This window comes from Hirundo rustica, chromosome 2 (genome assembly GCF_015227805.2).
Source record: "Hirundo rustica isolate bHirRus1 chromosome 2, bHirRus1.pri.v3, whole genome shotgun sequence".
NCBI lineage: Eukaryota > Metazoa > Chordata > Aves > Passeriformes > Hirundinidae > Hirundo > Hirundo rustica.
The window spans coordinates 91,389,647-91,406,927 of record NC_053451.1 but is presented as its reverse complement, the minus strand read 5'-3'; the positions used below and the strand labels follow the sequence as shown (position 1 = coordinate 91,406,927).

Genomic DNA, 17,281 nt, shown 5'->3' with positions numbered 1-17,281 from the left:
AAGGGAAAGAGGAAAGACAGGGTAATTCCATTTAAAGAAAATCACAGGGAAAAATATTTGGGGAAAGCAGCAAACAGATAAAACCCACTTAGGAAAAACCTAGAAGTAAAAATAGCACCTCTTCGTTCTTCAGCCTATATTCCATGTGCCCAGTACAAATCACACCCTTACAACTTAAATGAGAAAACTTGTACTAACAAAAAAGTGAAGTTTCTTGCCTTATAGGCTTCCACTTGCTGTTGACTGGCTTCCAGTTCCCCTTTCAATGATGCCTGCAACATTAGATGGTCGTTTTCCTGCAAGATAAAATTACCTGGGTATTATAAACCCTCCAAACTTCTGTAATCTAAAAATTCAGTTTTTTAAAATCTAGTTTAAAAGTAGAATACACAGTCATTAGCATATGGACTTACAGCTTGTTTTGAATCAGCCAGTTCTTTCTTGGTTTTCATGAGGAGTTGTTTTATCTTGGCATTTCTTTCCTCATCCTGTTGCATAGTGGACTGAAGTGACTCTAATACAGAAAACAACAATTATATGTAAAGGAAACTTCCTCTCTTGTATTTCCTTAAAAATGCTGGAAAATATTTAAACAAATTCCTTAAGAACTGCAAACAAGTAGCTTACAGTAACTTTAGTATAATTTTCCTAAGTTATCACAAAGATCTTAAAATAAGTGAAATGTTTTTTAAGATTTACACTTCAGCATAGGAAGAAGTGGATTTTTTTAACCATATGGTAATCAGTAAAGTTTTATGAGTGTGGTACATAAGAAAGAAAACCCTTGTCAGTCACCAATATTCAGAACTTAATGAGTAATTTAACCAGGTAAGAAACACAGTATGTCAGGCAGGCAGTTGGCTTTTAAGTGCTGAACACTGGATTAAATTATTGATAACCTAGTAAAAGTTCCTCTAAGACAAAATTCCTTTCCTAATGCAACAGCTCAGTATTTCCTGCAAAGCTTACCCTCACCTGTGGACTTAAGAAGCTGTTTCTGAATTGTATTTTTTGTCACTGCTAACTATACCACAATGACTCTTGTTTACTCTATAGAGTAACTCTAGTTACTCTAGTTTACTCACTTATTTCTTCCTGTAGGATCTCTTGTTTCTGTTTCTGAATCCCGGTTTCTTGCTCAAGATCATCTATTCTGCTGTCTTTATCAGTAATCTTCTGATTAAGTTCTTTTACTAGCCTTTCATAATCAGCTATTTCCATATCCATCAGTGTACTCTTTTGAGCATCCTGCAAAGTACACAAAACTAAGTTAGAGCTTACAATTTGCCTTGGCTGCTAAGACTTTTGCACCCTTAATTACCCTTTGTAATTCTGTAAAAAACTATATTGCCCATTAGACAAAGATTTTGTCTCTATCCATATCCACAAACACCACCCCAATCCATTTGGTTTCCATATCCCCAGTAAATAATCTGTTTTCAAACAAGAATCAAAAGCTTTGAAAAACCTATCGCTAGTTTTATCAGTAGGTATTTTGTATGTATTAGTTTCTGTCATCTTCAGTCCTTGTAAGCAAGGCAATTTCTTAGCACTACACTATACATGTACTCCAGACATCTGAATTCTATTCCCATTTCTACCCATGATAGGCCACATAACCCAAGAAACAAAAAATAAAAACAAAACCAATCCCAAAAGTACATTTCAGCTCTACAAGCACACAACCAGGGGCAAAAGCCCTCACATTCCTCCAGCTTTAAAATCCTCAGAACAGAAAGGGCACAACCAGGTAGGCCAAAATCACTGGGAGTCCATTAAGCACTAACATGGACAGCAACTCTACCTTTCTGGCCAGCTCCAGTTCTTGCATAGTTTTCTGCAGATGTTTCTTTTCCTTCTGAAGTTGCATCTGAAGCTCCTCCATTTCTCGGAGAGCACCACTATGTTCCTGAAATTTAAGTAATTGTCAATTATGCAGTTCAAATTCAAAACAGATGTCAGCACCTTTCTCTACTTACACACACACGCACACTTGCGTTGTACAAAGACAATTGATTCTTTTTTTAGGAAATCACTGTGAACCTGAGAACAACCAACAATACTATGAAGTAGTTTTCACATTCTGTGTAATTACCCCTAACCTGAACTGACAGCCTTGCTAAGTTCTTTCAATAAACAGACCAGGTTTTCAAAAAAGTCAAGTTAACACAGAGAAAAAACGCAGAATCTGATCCATAAAAACAGTTTACAAAGGCCTAACAGAAATCACATCCACTCAAAGTAATGCTTCAGCCCATTCACCATCTCTATGAAGTACTACCTTTGTTTTCTGTTCTCTTAGAAGCTTTTCAGCTTCTAGTTCTTTGTCAGTCTTTACTTTGGCTCTTTGTAGCTCCAGTATCTGAGTTTCCAGCAGCTTAGCATTATTTTGTAGTGTTTCAACACGAGCCAGGAGGTCTTCATTAGCAGAGCGTAACTGATCATGCTGAAATTAGCACAATGGAATAATAAAAGCATAGGCTGAATTTAGCTGCAATGTTAACAGATAAAGTATTTTCTATATTTAAAAAAAAAAACAACCAACATTGATTTCTATCCAAACCCCTTACAAACAACACTCCTACAGATGAGTCTTGTCCAACTTAATTGTTTTAAATCAGATTAACATACAGGTGAAATTAAAGCCATTAGCACATTTTGGTTGTTTTATTCAGTTAATTTGCCCAGCTTTCTGTAAAATGGCAAGAATGAAAAGAAATATGAAAAAAATAGCCAAAAATGTATGCTTTCTGCATTATCACCTTCCCCTTGCAACAATATAGTATTTCACACTTCAAATACAACTGCTGTATTTATAAACAAATGATCACACTATTAACTCCTAAAAAAGACTGAACTGCAAGGTTTGACACCAAGTATGCCACCAGTACATAGTAAGAACTCTGCTCATCAGGCATACTTTTGCAATGATTTTAACAGATTAAATTTTGACATCTTCAATGATGTAATCTACTTTTTATCTTCCTATTAAGAATGAAGTATAAGTCAAAGATGTCAACTACCTAAACAGTGTTTTATTTACAAATTCTTTATAAGAAACTTGAAAAATGCCTGCATAATCAGCAGAGTATATACTATTATTCCTTATTTCTTCCTATGCTATTGAATACTGGCTTGTGTTTATAAGGAAACAGTGGCCTAGGTGGATCTTTGGTGTATAGAGTCTGGGAGTTTAAATCTTAAATACCAAACCCATTGCAGCTAGCTTTGCAAAAATGTGTCTCACAACCTCTTAATTACCATTTTAGACTCCTCTGAATGCCACTATAGTACTTTACAATGCATCTTAGAGTCTCATCCTCGTGAAAAATGCAGAATCCATAATTCATTTAGTATACTTAAACACTCTGCTGATTAAACAAAATATTAAAAGCCACATTTTGTTGAAGAAATAGAAGAAAAAATGTCTCAGTTAAAGGCTGCTGCACTTCATGAGAAGTGTAGGTGTGCAGTCAGAGAAACAGTGCAAGTTTTATACTTGCAGCAGAGCTGTAGGTCCAAAATCAAGCCAGAGATGATCTGCTCTTTTCTGTGAGTTGACCTGGGATAAATGAAACTCTCTGTATTGACAAAGCTAGACATTCTAGATATATTTATCTTTGTTATGGCCCAGGTAAGATATAAGATGTTGAAAAGGAACAAACAAACCACTTTGAATTTCAAGTCATTATTCAAAACACACTTAAGGTTATGAAAGTACAGTAACAATCACATGATTAAAACCTGCACCCCATAGGCAGAATGAATTCTTATTGTGCTTAGCAATAGATCAGACCCATATACAGAACTGACCTGCTCTGATGACGCCTGTAGCTGTCTTGTGAGGTCATCTATCTGACGTTCAAGATTATTTGCTCTGCCTTTTTCAGAATCCAGCTGTTCTCCTTGCTTGTCGTATTCTAGTAAAAGATTCTTAACACATACAAAGGCATAATTTTTTACAATATGTATTGCAAAAGCACCTTCTTTACCTCTGAGGTGTGCTCACCTAGTATTTCATTATATGAGTTGTCTTACTGCAACATCAGAAATATCAGAATGAAATTAAAGCTATCATTACATTACAGGCTCAGGGGGAAAGCCCTTTCAGTTCATGACATTCTAGAATAATTCAGGTTGGAAGACAGCTCAGCAAGTGTCACCCTCCTGCTTAAAGTAGGGTCAGCAGTGAGATGAGACCAGGTTGCTCAGAGCTCTGTCCAATCAGTTCCTTCCAAGGACCTGCCTCCAAGAATGGAGACGGCTACTCCATTGGGCAAACTATTCCAAAGCTCGACCATTCTCATAGCATAAAAATGTTTATCCATGTATTCAGTTGGAATCTCTCCTTTCAATTGAGGACTACTGCCTTATCTTGCACCACCATTAATAACCTGACTCTCTTCCCTTCATAATGTCTTTGTAGGTACTCAAAGACTCCTATTAGGTTCCTTTGAAGTCTTCTCCAGGCTGAGCAACTTCTCATCACTTATTCCAGTCCTTTGACCAACCTGGTCACCCCTCCACTGAAATCACTTTAAGTTATCAATGTCTTCCTTGTATTTGGGGGGAGAAGGAGGGACAAGACTGGATGCAATACTCTCAATGATGTCACAGAATAATTTACATGGAAAATGACCTTTAAGATCGTTGAATCCAACTGTAAACCCAGCACTGACAAATCCATCACTAACACATGTCCTTTAGTGCCGTGTTTACCTTATATACTTGTATATAAGTGCTTGCTGTGTTTGCTTATTATACTTTAAATCACCACCAGGGATGGTGATTCCATTGCTTCCCTGTTCCAATATTCAAGCACACTTCTCATAAAGAAATTGTTCCTAATATCCAATCTAAACCTCCCCTGGTAGAACTTAAGGCCATTTCCCTCTGTCTTATCTTGATGCTTGAGAAAAAAGACTGATCCCCACCTGAATACACCCTCCTTTCAGGTGGTTGTAGAGAGTGATAAAAGCCTCCCCTGAGGCTGCTTTTCTCCAGACTACACAACCCCAGTTCCCACAGCTTCTCCTCCTAAGTCTTACAGGGAACAGCTTTCTCTTGGGGAAGCAATGCTTGTCACCTGCTTCTGCTTCATATGCCCAGAGATGTGCTCCAAGATTTGCTCCCAGGGAATTATGAGTTTATCTTCATAATTTTAGGATTTTCAAACTGATCTTCAATTTTATGTACTTTGCAGAATTCACAGGAATTTATGTTTTGCTTAGCAACACATTGCTTGGTATCTATGATGCTAGAGTCAAAAGGTTTAAAGATAGCATTCCAATAGAAAGGAAGCATCTCATTTTCTTCTGACAGCAGCTGCATGGTTCTGTAAAGAGAACCTTACATTTCTTGATTCTGGTATTCAACTGCACAGACACAATTTCTTTTGCCAAACATATTTGTGCAAGTAAATAGCAATGTATATCCAGGCTAGGCTTCAAACCCAAATTATGTTCTGACAGTTTACTGTCTTTCGTGAATGCAGCACTATTCTTACCTTATAGCTTTCAGCTCCTTGAATTACATCTTTCATTGAAGCAGACAATTGATCTTTTTCTGATCGAACCAACTCCAACTCTTCCTTCATAGTCTGCATCTTATTAAAAAGAGGTGTGTGTCATTAAAACAAAGCCCCCCATGCAGAATCTTCTTCATATTAGGAAGTGGTTAGGGTACCTCTTTTCGGCTGGCATCTAATTCTTTCTTTGCTTTCACAGCAACCACTTTAATTTTATTTAGCTTCTCTCCTTTTTCAGCAGATTCTTTTTCAAGGATCCCTAGATAAATACATAAGAAAATTAAAAATTACACCTTTGCATTTTTTCCCAAGAAGGGAAATGAAATTAAATTCAATTAGAACATGAACATCAGCATGACTTTAAAACCAAACAAAATATAAAGCAAGGGGAGATGTTCAAGCGTTTCATTCAGTTAAGCATTTCATTTGAAGCCAAAACATCCAGACACACAGAGAGCTTAGGGGCAATCTTTCCCTGGACAATCTTTCCCCATTTCAAAAGCTTCCATCACAGTTAAGAGCCATATTCCTGTCTACTTCTACATAAATTAAACAACTCAGAAGCATTTTCCTGCTAATGTGTTGGGATAACTACAATAAAGCAGTAGTTTTGGCAGTGTTGCTTCCCCTTCCTTCTGGTAGCCTCAGGGATTCTTACTGGTAAATTCCCCACATTTAAAAAATAAACATTAAACCCACTACACTGTTTATAGATAGATGTACAGAGGAAGAAAAAGCCTTTAAAAATATCAAATTATATCCAACTTAAAATTGCTAACAACATTTTAAATACTCAATGGAAAAAATATTGTAGGAAGATGCATTAATATCTACTTCCCCATCTTCCTTGACTGGTGGAAATACAGGACAATCATGCAAAGAAATAAAAACTAACAATCCAAAAGTAAAAATCCATTTCTATAAAAGAAAGAAGTGAGAAAGATACCAATTTTTTCTTGAAGCTCTGCTACTGAAGGCTGTTGATCAGTTTTCTCGGTCATTGTCTCCATTAAATTCTGTATTATAAACAAAGATATAAGTATTACAAACATTTCTTTGTGGTACCTGTTTCGTCCCTAATAAGCCGCCAGAAGTTTTAGCTACAGCTAAAACTGTCTACGTTCTTACTACCAGGAAAGCCTAATGAGCAACTTTGTAACAGCTTGGTGAAAGTTATGTTGGAAGCAGAACACTCCAATCTTTTAAGAGCTGCTTTCCATCCTGCCCAAGGATAAAAAAGGGGAGACACTCTCATTCTGCAGCTGTCAGCTTTACATAACCAGCAATTCCCAAGACCTGAGGCTAATGCAGATCAAGCAGTTTTGCTTGAGATGGAACCACAGAAAGTTAGAGGTGAAAGATTACCAGGTCAGTTAGTCCACCTAGTCAATTGATTGCTTCAAGGGATAGTGATAGGAAGAAAGTTTTAAGTACAAGCAACTTTGGTCAAAAAAGCATTATGATTGGTTTGTTTTCATTTTTTTTTTTTCCATGGGAATTCTGAGGTGCTAGAAAACTCAGTAATATGTGCTTTCTAGAAGGGAGACTCACTTTCAGGCCAAGGGAAAAAAAAGGAAAAAAAAAAAAAGAAAAGAGAGAATTCAAAGTATTTTTTGAACCTTAATTCTGAAGACTTTAGAGGTTTAGTCTTTATACTTCAATAACAAAATATAACCTTTAGAGAACTCAGTTCGTCTTTCACATTTCTAAGCTCAGTTTCCTTTTGTTCCAGAATGCAATTTAAGTCGTCTTGTTTTTCAAATCCTTTTTGCTGTTCTTGTATTTGACTTTCATAAAGAGCAAGTTTTTGACTGATCTCTTCAGTATTAGCTAAAAGATCTTGATTTTCAATCCTTGTTTTTTCACTAGCATTCCTCAGCTCCTGGATATCATGTTGAAGTGCTTCTTTTTCAGACAACACTCCTTCCAGTTCTTCTCTCAAGAGATTTTTTTCTTTTTCAAAATCCTGAATCAGGGATCTATGTTCTCTATCTTGAGCTGCATTTTCTTCCTGTAATCTCTCAACTTCTTGCTGCAAACTAATTACTTCCTCCTCCTTTTGTTGAGCACGGCACTGCTCTTCTTTAATTTTTGACAAGCATTCATTTGCAATTTTTAACAAGTTAAGAGAATCATATTCTTCATTAGGATCTGAAATGCTGAACCCCACTCGCTCAAGTAGCTGGTAGAGCTGAGTTCTTACAAGGGATGTGTGTACTTGTTCATTTTCAAGTAATGTTGATATATGGTCTTTTTCTGCAGTCATCATTTGTAGTCTCTTTTCTAAGTTTTCAGACTGCTCTTTCAATACTAAACAAACATCTTTTTCAGATGTAGTCTTTCCCAGCTCTTCACTTAATTCACCTTTTTCCTGAATGTGTTTCTTATTTTCCTCACGAAGAGTGTATACTTCAGATGAAAGCTGCTCTTTATCACGCACCAGAGATTCAATCTGGTTTTCTAGTTGCTCTAGCATTTGAGCATTTTCATCCTTTGAAGTTAAAGCTTCGTTCAGTCTCTCTGTTAATTCCTCTACCTTTTGCTTCAGGTCATTACTGTACTGGTAAGCAACATCTACTTCTTGCTGAAGTTCCTGAATTTTAACTTGTTCTTGCTTGCACGTTTCCTGAAGGGTTTCTCTCTCTTCACCCAAGCATTTCACATCATTTAAAATGTCCCTGTTTTGATCAGTAAGAGCAATGATCTTCTCTTCCAGTTCTCTTACAGTAATCTCTTTTTGTTTAATGGAGTTTATCATTGTGTTATTGTCCTCCTGAAGACTATCAATTTTACATTTAAGTTCTTCTATCTCTAACTGATGAGATGACAATTTTTCTACTTTTTCCTGGAGGCAATTTACAGTTTCAAGAAGAACATCCTTTTCATTAAAAGCAGCCCGGAGTTTCTGTTGCAGTTGACTGACATCAGAAGCTTGCTGTTGTTTCATTGATTCAAACTCCTGGCTGATCTTTCCAGCAGATTCGCCTAGTTCAGCCTGTAGAGTTTCCATTGTTTCTCTCAGGCTGTTGTAATTGGACACTGCTTCTTCCTTCTCCTGAGTTAGCTTTTCAAGTTGTTCTCTAAGTTCCTGCATTTCAAAAACTAATGCCATCTGTTCTTTTTCAGAACCAGATAATAAAGTTTCATTTAGTTCAGAAATTTCTCTCTTGTGTTGATCTTTCAGAGCCTGAATCTCTAATTTGTGCTCTTTTGCAGCAGTTTCATAGTGCTGTCCTGCCGCTTGAAGCTCCAATTTTAGTTTTTCAATTACACAGCAATAATCTTCTTTAGTAAGCTGCAATTCATTTATCTTGAAGTCCAGGTCTTCCCGCTCGTGAAAGTACTCATCCTTCATACGATGGATTTCTTCTTCGAGTTTTATCTTGACATTGCTCATGTAAGTTAACTCATCTTTTAATATACTGTGTTGGGACTGGAGTTCTTCTAAACTATGCTCCAGGTATCTAACTTTTTCTTCCATTTTTGTTTCTACACAAGGTTCTTCTTGTGTATCTACAACATCTGTCTTGTTTTCTACATTTTTATTTAAGACTTCTCTCAGCTGCTCCAAGTCATATTCACGTTGGTCAGTCTGAGCACGCATTTCATCCTTGGCATTATTCTCTGCCAAACTATGCTGTAACTGATTTATTTGATTTTGCTTTTCTTCATTTTCTTTAGATGATATTTCAATTTGACGCATTAGTTCTGACACCTCTTCCTGATGGGCAATTTTTAACGTTTTAATCTCTTCATTCAGATTTTTTATTTCATTACTGTAACACTGAGAGTTGTTTTTAATAGTTTCTTGCAGATTTGTCATTTCTTTGTTTTTGTCTTCATTCACAGCTTCCAACTGCTTGTTCAGACACAAAATTTGCTCCTCATAAGTAGATTTAATTCTTTGGACATCATCTTGTAATCTTTTAACTTCTTTTTGACTATCATTGTAACATTCAACCTGTTCCACCAGCTCCATTTCTTTCTTCACTTGCTTATCTAATTCCATCTTCAGTTTTTTTAAATCCTCATTGTGCTTGCATTGTGCATTTGCTAATTCACTTTTCAGAGCTTTTATTTCTTCCAGAGAGACAGTTCTTGATTGTTCCAGTTGCTTCTGCAGTTCTTCTGTTTTAGCCATTGCAGCCTAAGCAAACAAGCAAATTATTAAATACTGGTAATTTAGCACATAGAATTTCCAAGTGAACTATTTACAATAATGAATTAGAAAAGGCAATAGTCCTCAGTTTTAAAAACTGCTATAGCTTTAAATACTCAACTGTATTAGGACAACTCAATTCAGAAGACACTGCACAGAGTACAAGAACATTTGCAAAATGAGAAAGGAAAACTAAGTCCTAAATCATGTTTACCATCATAATTTCACAACATGGTCATAACAGAGTTTAGCTTTAGCAACTATTCTGATAATGTGTCAAAGATCAGATTACTTTTAGTGCATTAAATTCAGGCATCTGGAATATAACAATGTTCATCAATTACAAGAATTCAGTCTGCACTTTATTATTAACTGAGATTATTGATATAATATAGATGCCTTGGCTAACAGGCTCCTTCTTATGAATATCTAAAGGTAAACATCATATGAATATCTAAAGGTTTACCTCATAAAGGTAAACCTGTGCTCCCATGGAGAGACAGAACTAATTGATTGAAGTCTATGTAGGCTTTTAATGCACAGACTGAATTCTTCTTGCAGCTGTAGAACTAAGTATATATAAGAATTCTTTATTTATTACTTTGAACTAGGGGGTACAGAGAAAATATGCTTTAACATATAAAGCCTTTATATTGTTTTAGATTTTTTTTAAGAGACAGAACACAGGTAAGTGAAGAAAAAGATTAAAATTAGATACATAACAAGCAAACCTAGAAAATAAATATAATTCTGAAATATTTCAGTACCTCTGCTTCTTGCTTTATTTGAATATTTTCTTTTTTCAGGGCTATGCACTGCTGCTGACTTTCAGCTTTTTCCAGAAGAACAACATCCAGCCTTTCTGTGAGAGCCTAATATTAAATGAGAAAGATCACTGAAAGAAGAGTTTAACAATGGAAACAGTGATTTCTGAAAAATGCAGGAACTCACATATTGATTATGACCTTTTTTGTCAAATAAACCCATCAGTCTGTTTTAAAAATTGCTTTTAGCCCAAATACAACTCATATAAAATAGGTAGACTAAAACAATGATGTTGGGTTCTTTAAAAAATTGTACTTGTGATCAAATAATTTTTTATTACCAGGTGGTGGTGATGAAGTTCCCTTTCTCTAGAAATCTCCATCCAAATTGTTCAAATCAATTCTCTGAGAAATTCCTCCTTGCTACCAACTTTCACTTTCATATGTTATGACCCTTATCCTGAGAAAGACAGATCCTAAAAGTATTTCTTGTGACATGCTATTTTAATTATGTATTTCTAATCTCATCAAATGACTGTCACAAAATTTTTCTAAATGGCTGAAGTCTTTCTGCAATGGTCACTCCAAAATAAACAAAAGCGGGTCTAACCAGCTACACAAGGAAGAGCCTTGCTGTGGGGACATTCACAGTCATAGAATAGTTTGGGTGGGTGGAGACCTTTAAAGGTCATCTAGTCCAGCCTCCCTGCAGTGATCAAGGACATCTTCAACTCCATCCGAGCCCCATTCAACCTGACCTTGAATATTTCCAGGGGTAGGGAATCTAACACGTCTCCGAGCAAACTATTCCAACATTTCACCACCCTCTGTGTAAAAAAAATCTTCCTTATACCTAAATCTAAATCAACCTTTTTAGTATAAAACCATTATGCCTTGTTCTATTGCAGCAGGCTCTGCTGAAAAGTTTGTCCACATCTTATAAGCCCCCTTCAAGTACTGAAGTGCTGTGGTAAGTTCTGGAAAGTACCCTGTACTATTCCTCACAGAACCAAGGGTGTTTGCTGGCAAGTGGAGTAAGGACACAAGGGGAGAAGGAAAAAAATTTTTTTAGGAAGTATCTTGGATTCCTGCAGATTGATTCCATTCTATTTGAATAACGGTTTTCAAGTTATTTATTATTTACCAAATTATTTCTTTGGATTTATTTCAGCTAACTTTATGTAATACAACAGAAACCCATTACATATTCCTACCTGAATAATATCATCAGCTCCTGCAGTAGCTGCTTTAGATCTGAGTTCTTCAATTTCTTTCTCCAGTTCTTAAAATGTAAAGAAATTTCACAGTGTGAATTGATGCTGCATCACAGTAGCAAATTTCTAGTAAATCCCATGCCTGATAACACTTCTATTCAAAACAGTGACATCCTTTACTTCATTGATTTTTCTTTGTTACTGAGTGATACACAGAACTAACAGGAAGAGCACAAATATTCAGTACTGCTTCTCCAGTCCTGACACTGAGCATGGTTTCCTAAGGAAGCAAAACTTCCTTGCTTGGATAGAGGGACAACAGATAGAAATTCTTCTGATGATCATCTTACCTTCTATTCCATGGTCAATTTAAATCAGAGAAAAGATACTCAGTTTCTACTGTTTCTCTACAAATAGGCATCAAGCAGAAGAACAAGATCTTATGAATAACCACACTAAGGAAAAGCCTGGTATAGCCCATTTCTGTATCCTGATTGTTTCAGTGGGCAGCTACCAGCAGTCAGCATAACTGTCATCCCAAACAAAGGGAAGTGACACCAGTCCAAGTGGTGGGCCACTGGAGGAAAAGGGACAGCAGAGTGGAGAAGGACAGCACATGAGAGCACAGATTCACACATACTTTTAGGCATTAAGCATAAAATCTTGGTTGGCATATTTTACAGTTTCTTGTTAAAGCAACAGATGATCAAATATAAAGAAGAAAACTATCTTAAAGAAGCCATTGTACTCTACAACAAACTATACTCTACTAATTATGCAAAAAAAAAAATCAGACATTCCTCTTCCCATTTGCTTCCTGAAAAGCCACCTGCACCAATATGGGGAACAGGCAATCCCAAACAAATCCCACTTCAACTTTTACACAAGGTACTCTGTTCCATCATGCCATATTGTCAGACCAAAATTCATTTAATATTTGATAAAAGCAATGCTTATTTTCTTCTCTTTCTTAATCAAATGGTTTCAGTCCTTATCTTCCCACCATAAATAGCAAAATTGAAGAAAAATAAAATCTAGTCTTTTTGCCTAGAATTTTAATCTACCTATCAAAAATACACAGTGATATTTGAAAAGGTCAGGTAGTGCCTAGCATTAAGGCAGAAATTGCACTTTCCAGTAAGATACCTGCACATCTTGACTTCGCTTTCTGTATAAGCATCATTTGCTTTTTGCAAACTTGATGAGGTCTTCTTTCGGCAATGTGTCCAGCTGTAAAAATTATATGTATCAGAGAAACCAGTTTCCTCTAACCCAAAGGGAAATAGAAACAAGGCATTTTAGCATCTGACTTCCAAGAAACTGAGTTTTAGGAGAAGAAACTCTTACCATACATTTGCAAGAAGAAAAACATTTTAAAGAACAGTCCAAGTTACTGATGTTCTGTTATCCAATTCAGTTATTTCAATTACAGTAACAGAAACTACTCCTCATTCTCTACTTTTCTGAAACAATTCTAGAGCACACGATTGGGCAGCATCAGTTATGAAAACTCAGTTAGGAAGGATTACAATTCAGCAATACAATTTAAACAATATTTTGAAAATAGCAAGCTCACCTAACATTGTCATTGTTTAAATTTACTTCCAATATATGCAAAGATGTCTGTGTCCATTATGAAACAGACTGCTACCAAAACTGGATGCTATTAATAATTTATCAAATATAAGGAAGTGAACATACCAAAAAGAGATTTTTTTTCTCATGGTTTCCAAAACACTTTATCGTAATGTTTATAAGTTAATTTTTCCTGTCTAGAAGAAATGTTAAAAATATATTTGTCTTCCTATTTGTCACAGCTTGCATGCTAAGCTGCAACCCTTGGAAGTACTGATATCCAAATAAATTAGGTTTGTGAGGACTGATCACCTTTGATTTGCCTGATCCTGGTGTGCCAGAAGATGCCACCATCTCCTGCCCAGCATCTTGAACCTACAACAAAATAAAGTACGATCTGCAGTAATGAAATTTTCAGTGTAAGATACCAAAAGCACAAATTGAAAGTCTTCAAAGAGAGACCCACTGCAAAAGCACAAGAGAAGAATTAAAATAAAGTTTTAAAATATGTATTTGTAGGATTAGTCAGAAACATAATGGAAATTTATCTACTGTGATTATTAGAACAGCAGAACAGAAAGCTCCCAACGTTCAAACCAGTATGATCTTATGATTCCATTACTGAATGGACATCTAGGGACAATACAGTATTTCAAAGTAATTTTATTTACAAGCAGTCTCAAAAGCATGACTCACTACCTTGCTCTTAAAAGAGCCATTTAAAAAAAGAAAAGCAAGCACAACAAAAAAACCCAAACCACCACCAAACAAACAAACCCCACGAACACCCCCACCCCCCCCCCAAAAAAATTGTAGAGGAGTTGCAGTTAAATCAAACCTTGGGAACTTCTGAACCACATAAGCTCCTAAACTTTTTTTGTTTCCTTCTTAAACACACTGGTTAATCACTACAACTGTTAGCCTATCAAATATATTCCAACCCCTCTCTTCTTTCTTTTAAAACATCATAGTTTCCACTAGGATTGCTGGCCTGACAAACGTATCTGAAAAGGCTCTGCAAATTCTGGGCCTCCTATCCCTAAAACACATGCAAAATGCCTTCTGCTGTAAACTTCCACAGATCTAATCTGGGAGACTGTTGCTTTACAGTGGTTTATATGGGATATGCTTACATATAATCAGGAGCACAAAGAAATGTATGCAGCCATGATGCTGTGAAGGAAAAGGGAACAGATGCTTCCAGTATATTAGGAATAGCATTTCCAAGCCTTGACCTTTACCCTGCTTTTTTCTTCATACTATCATATGTGCATGGGTACATAAGTAAAGAGGTGTATATATAAGTATTTGTATTTTTATCTATCTAAATGTTTCTGTGTGTGTGTGTGTGTTTATGTATACACACATACCTTCACTTTTGTTTTGCTATTCTCTTCATTTTGCCAAAAGAAAAATCAAAACCCATATAGTAGAAACTAAGAAAGAACCAAACTGGATCTGAACACTCTGAGAATGAACAATCACTAATAATTTAAACAGAACAGGTGACACAGATAGTAAACAGCATTGCCTTTAGAAATATGAGTTCAAGTACAGACCAAGGACAAAGGCAGTTATAGTCATCTATGTAACACATATGCTACATAGCATATGGGGGTTTTTTTAAGATGGCAAAAGCAAACGTAGTACAAAAAAAAAGCTATAAAGTTTCAGATTTTCTTAGCATGTAAAACTTCGCCAAAACTTATACTCCTAATATTTTAGCCCTTGGACTGCACAATGAATAATAAAAACCTGCACGTACTGTTCAGAAAATGACAGCTAACCACTCTCCATACTACAGCAAGGTCAAATGAATTTTCTTCTCATGATACTTCTACTCCTTTAAGCTAATACATACAGAGGCAAAATCACATACTGTGTAAAACAATGCATCCAGTTTTGCTGTTCTGATAACAGAAACCAGAGGCAGCTCATGTAGAAGGCTTCACCCACTTGAGTTAGAAGAAAAATTAGGAAGATGAGCTACCAAAAAATCCCCGAACTTTTCATTGCATCCAAGCTGTGAGCCAGCAGCTACTAAGTGTGGTTTTAGGCCCAACACAATCCTATGTTGTTTCTAGCCCACCATTCTGAAATCTGGATGCTTCCATAGTTTACTGATATATACATACATATATTCTTTTTTTAGATTTTATTTCAAGCCTACTTTACCCTCTACACTGAGGGGTTTTCATGCCACAGTTCAAGATGTTCTATGTATTTTAACTGCTATGTATCCCTTACTTTTGCAATAGCTTAACATACTCTTAGAAAGCCTAACCAACATATAAATGCAATATATTAGCCTTTGCTGTGAACTGTGGCAGTAATGGCCATCACGAACAGCAATTTTCTGAGCAATGTGCAACTATCAGACAACACCAACGCTAAGTATACCAAGTCACATCAAAACATATTCTGAATTGTGATTGCTTCAGCCAACAGCATCGGACCTCTATTAGAATGTGGCACACAAGCAGCACAGACACTACCAGGAGAGTTAAACTAATGTGTGACCCTAAAACTCTTGAACGTAGCCTTTGGGTTTGCCTTGGTGTTTATGAAAGCTACACTAGACACAGACACTCCAGGGTTTTATTTGCTTGTGTTGGTAGGCGTTTCTCAGTTGACGTACTCTTAACACATCGGGTCACCTCAGTGGAAAAGGAACCCTTGTTCGTCTCTGGCTGCTTTCACAGTTACCACTGGCCGCCCCGGCCGTGTGTCACCCGAGGGTCGCTCCCCTCTATTCCGCTCTAGCACCGCCCGCTCTCCCCAGCCCGTGTCAACAGGGCTAGGTCCCCACCTTCTAAGCAGGAGGGCCACTAAAGAAGCCCCTTGTAGCCCGCACCGGCTATCGCATTTCGGCAGGGCAGCGCAGGGCCCACCTTTCCCATCCCCGGCCTCCCTCACAGCTGCCGCCCGCCGGGGCTGCGCCACCCCCGGGGGCTGCGAGGCGGCGAAGGGCGCCCAGCGACCTTCTCCGCCCGTCACCGCGGGAAGGGAAAGGAACCCGCGGGGTGGGAGGGGCTGGGCCGCACCTTCCCCGCTCCCCCGTGCTGCACGCCAAGGTCACGCACCGCCCCCTATAACCCGCCCCAGCTGCGGCGCCCCCGAGAGCTCCGGGCCCCTCTCCCCCCGCCGCGCCGCCCGCCGCGTTACCTCCATGGCGGGGCCGGCAGGCTGCAGGGGCGGGGAGAGCGCGGCGCCACAACCGCTGCCAGCGCCGCTACATCCTCCCCGAGCCGCTTCCGCCTCCGTCATCCCGGCACGCCGGGCTCGGCCTGTCCGTCACCGAGCACCGCCCCGGGGGACGGGCGGGGCTGAGGCCAGGGCCCGCTGCCTCGGCGGCAGGGCCCGTCCGGAACGGGCCGTGGGCCGGGAAGTGGGCGTGGCTGCCGGTCTTGTGTTCTCCGCCTTATAAAGAGGACAAAGGGGCGGGGGTACGCTGCAACGCGATTTCACCCCGCTCTTCCTGAGGCAACGCAGTGATGCAGGCGCGTGTCTCACTACCTCCATAAGGAGACCATGAGGTGAAGAGTGATGTGCTCGGGCAGAAACTTAGCGATTATTTGTCAAATAAATGCGGCGGGTGCCAATAGGACGGTGCCAGACTTTCATCAGTGCCCAGAGACAGGACAAGGAGCAATGGCCTTAGACAAAACCACAGGAAGGTTCACCCCAACATGAGGAAGAACTTTACATTGAGGGTGGCGAAGCACTGGCACAGCTGCCCAGGGGTCTTATGAGTCTCCCTCTGGACAAACTCTACCTGGATGCATTCCTTTGTCACCTGATCTAGGTGGCCCTGCATTGTCAGGGGGGTTGGATGATGTGATCTCCAGAGGGTCCTTTCAACAAGAATTTCATGATTCTGTAAATTCAAAAATGGATGTGGACTACCAGAGTAAATAGCAGAACCTAGGTGTTATGGCTTGTAATTACGTGTTTTTAAAGAGACTTTTTTTGCCCATTTGAGTAGGTGTTAGAGGGGAGCAATGCTTACTTTAAAGGACACACATTTTTCATTGTAACCATG

At 38.2% G+C, this 17,281-nt stretch overlaps 1 protein-coding gene across 1 annotated transcript in view; it reads right to left on the bottom strand.

The window, feature by feature from the left end:
* The window catches only part of GCC2 (GRIP and coiled-coil domain containing 2), a 29,545-nt gene extending 12,997 nt beyond the window's left edge, over window positions 1-16,548 (bottom strand). The window contains 16 exon segments of the mRNA XM_040054705.2: window positions 219-296; window positions 414-514; window positions 1,086-1,248; window positions 1,805-1,909; window positions 2,282-2,446; window positions 3,814-3,933; window positions 5,507-5,605; window positions 5,686-5,786; window positions 6,474-6,543; window positions 7,203-9,674; window positions 10,454-10,558; window positions 11,665-11,732; window positions 12,811-12,858; window positions 12,861-12,894; window positions 13,552-13,614; window positions 16,405-16,548. Coding sequence (XP_039910639.1) covers window positions 219-296; window positions 414-514; window positions 1,086-1,248; window positions 1,805-1,909; window positions 2,282-2,446; window positions 3,814-3,933; window positions 5,507-5,605; window positions 5,686-5,786; window positions 6,474-6,543; window positions 7,203-9,674; window positions 10,454-10,558; window positions 11,665-11,732; window positions 12,811-12,858; window positions 12,861-12,894; window positions 13,552-13,614; window positions 16,405-16,506 — 3,894 coding nt within the window. The 5' untranslated portion in view covers window positions 16,507-16,548.
* Between the last annotated feature and the right edge of the window lie 733 nt (window positions 16,549-17,281).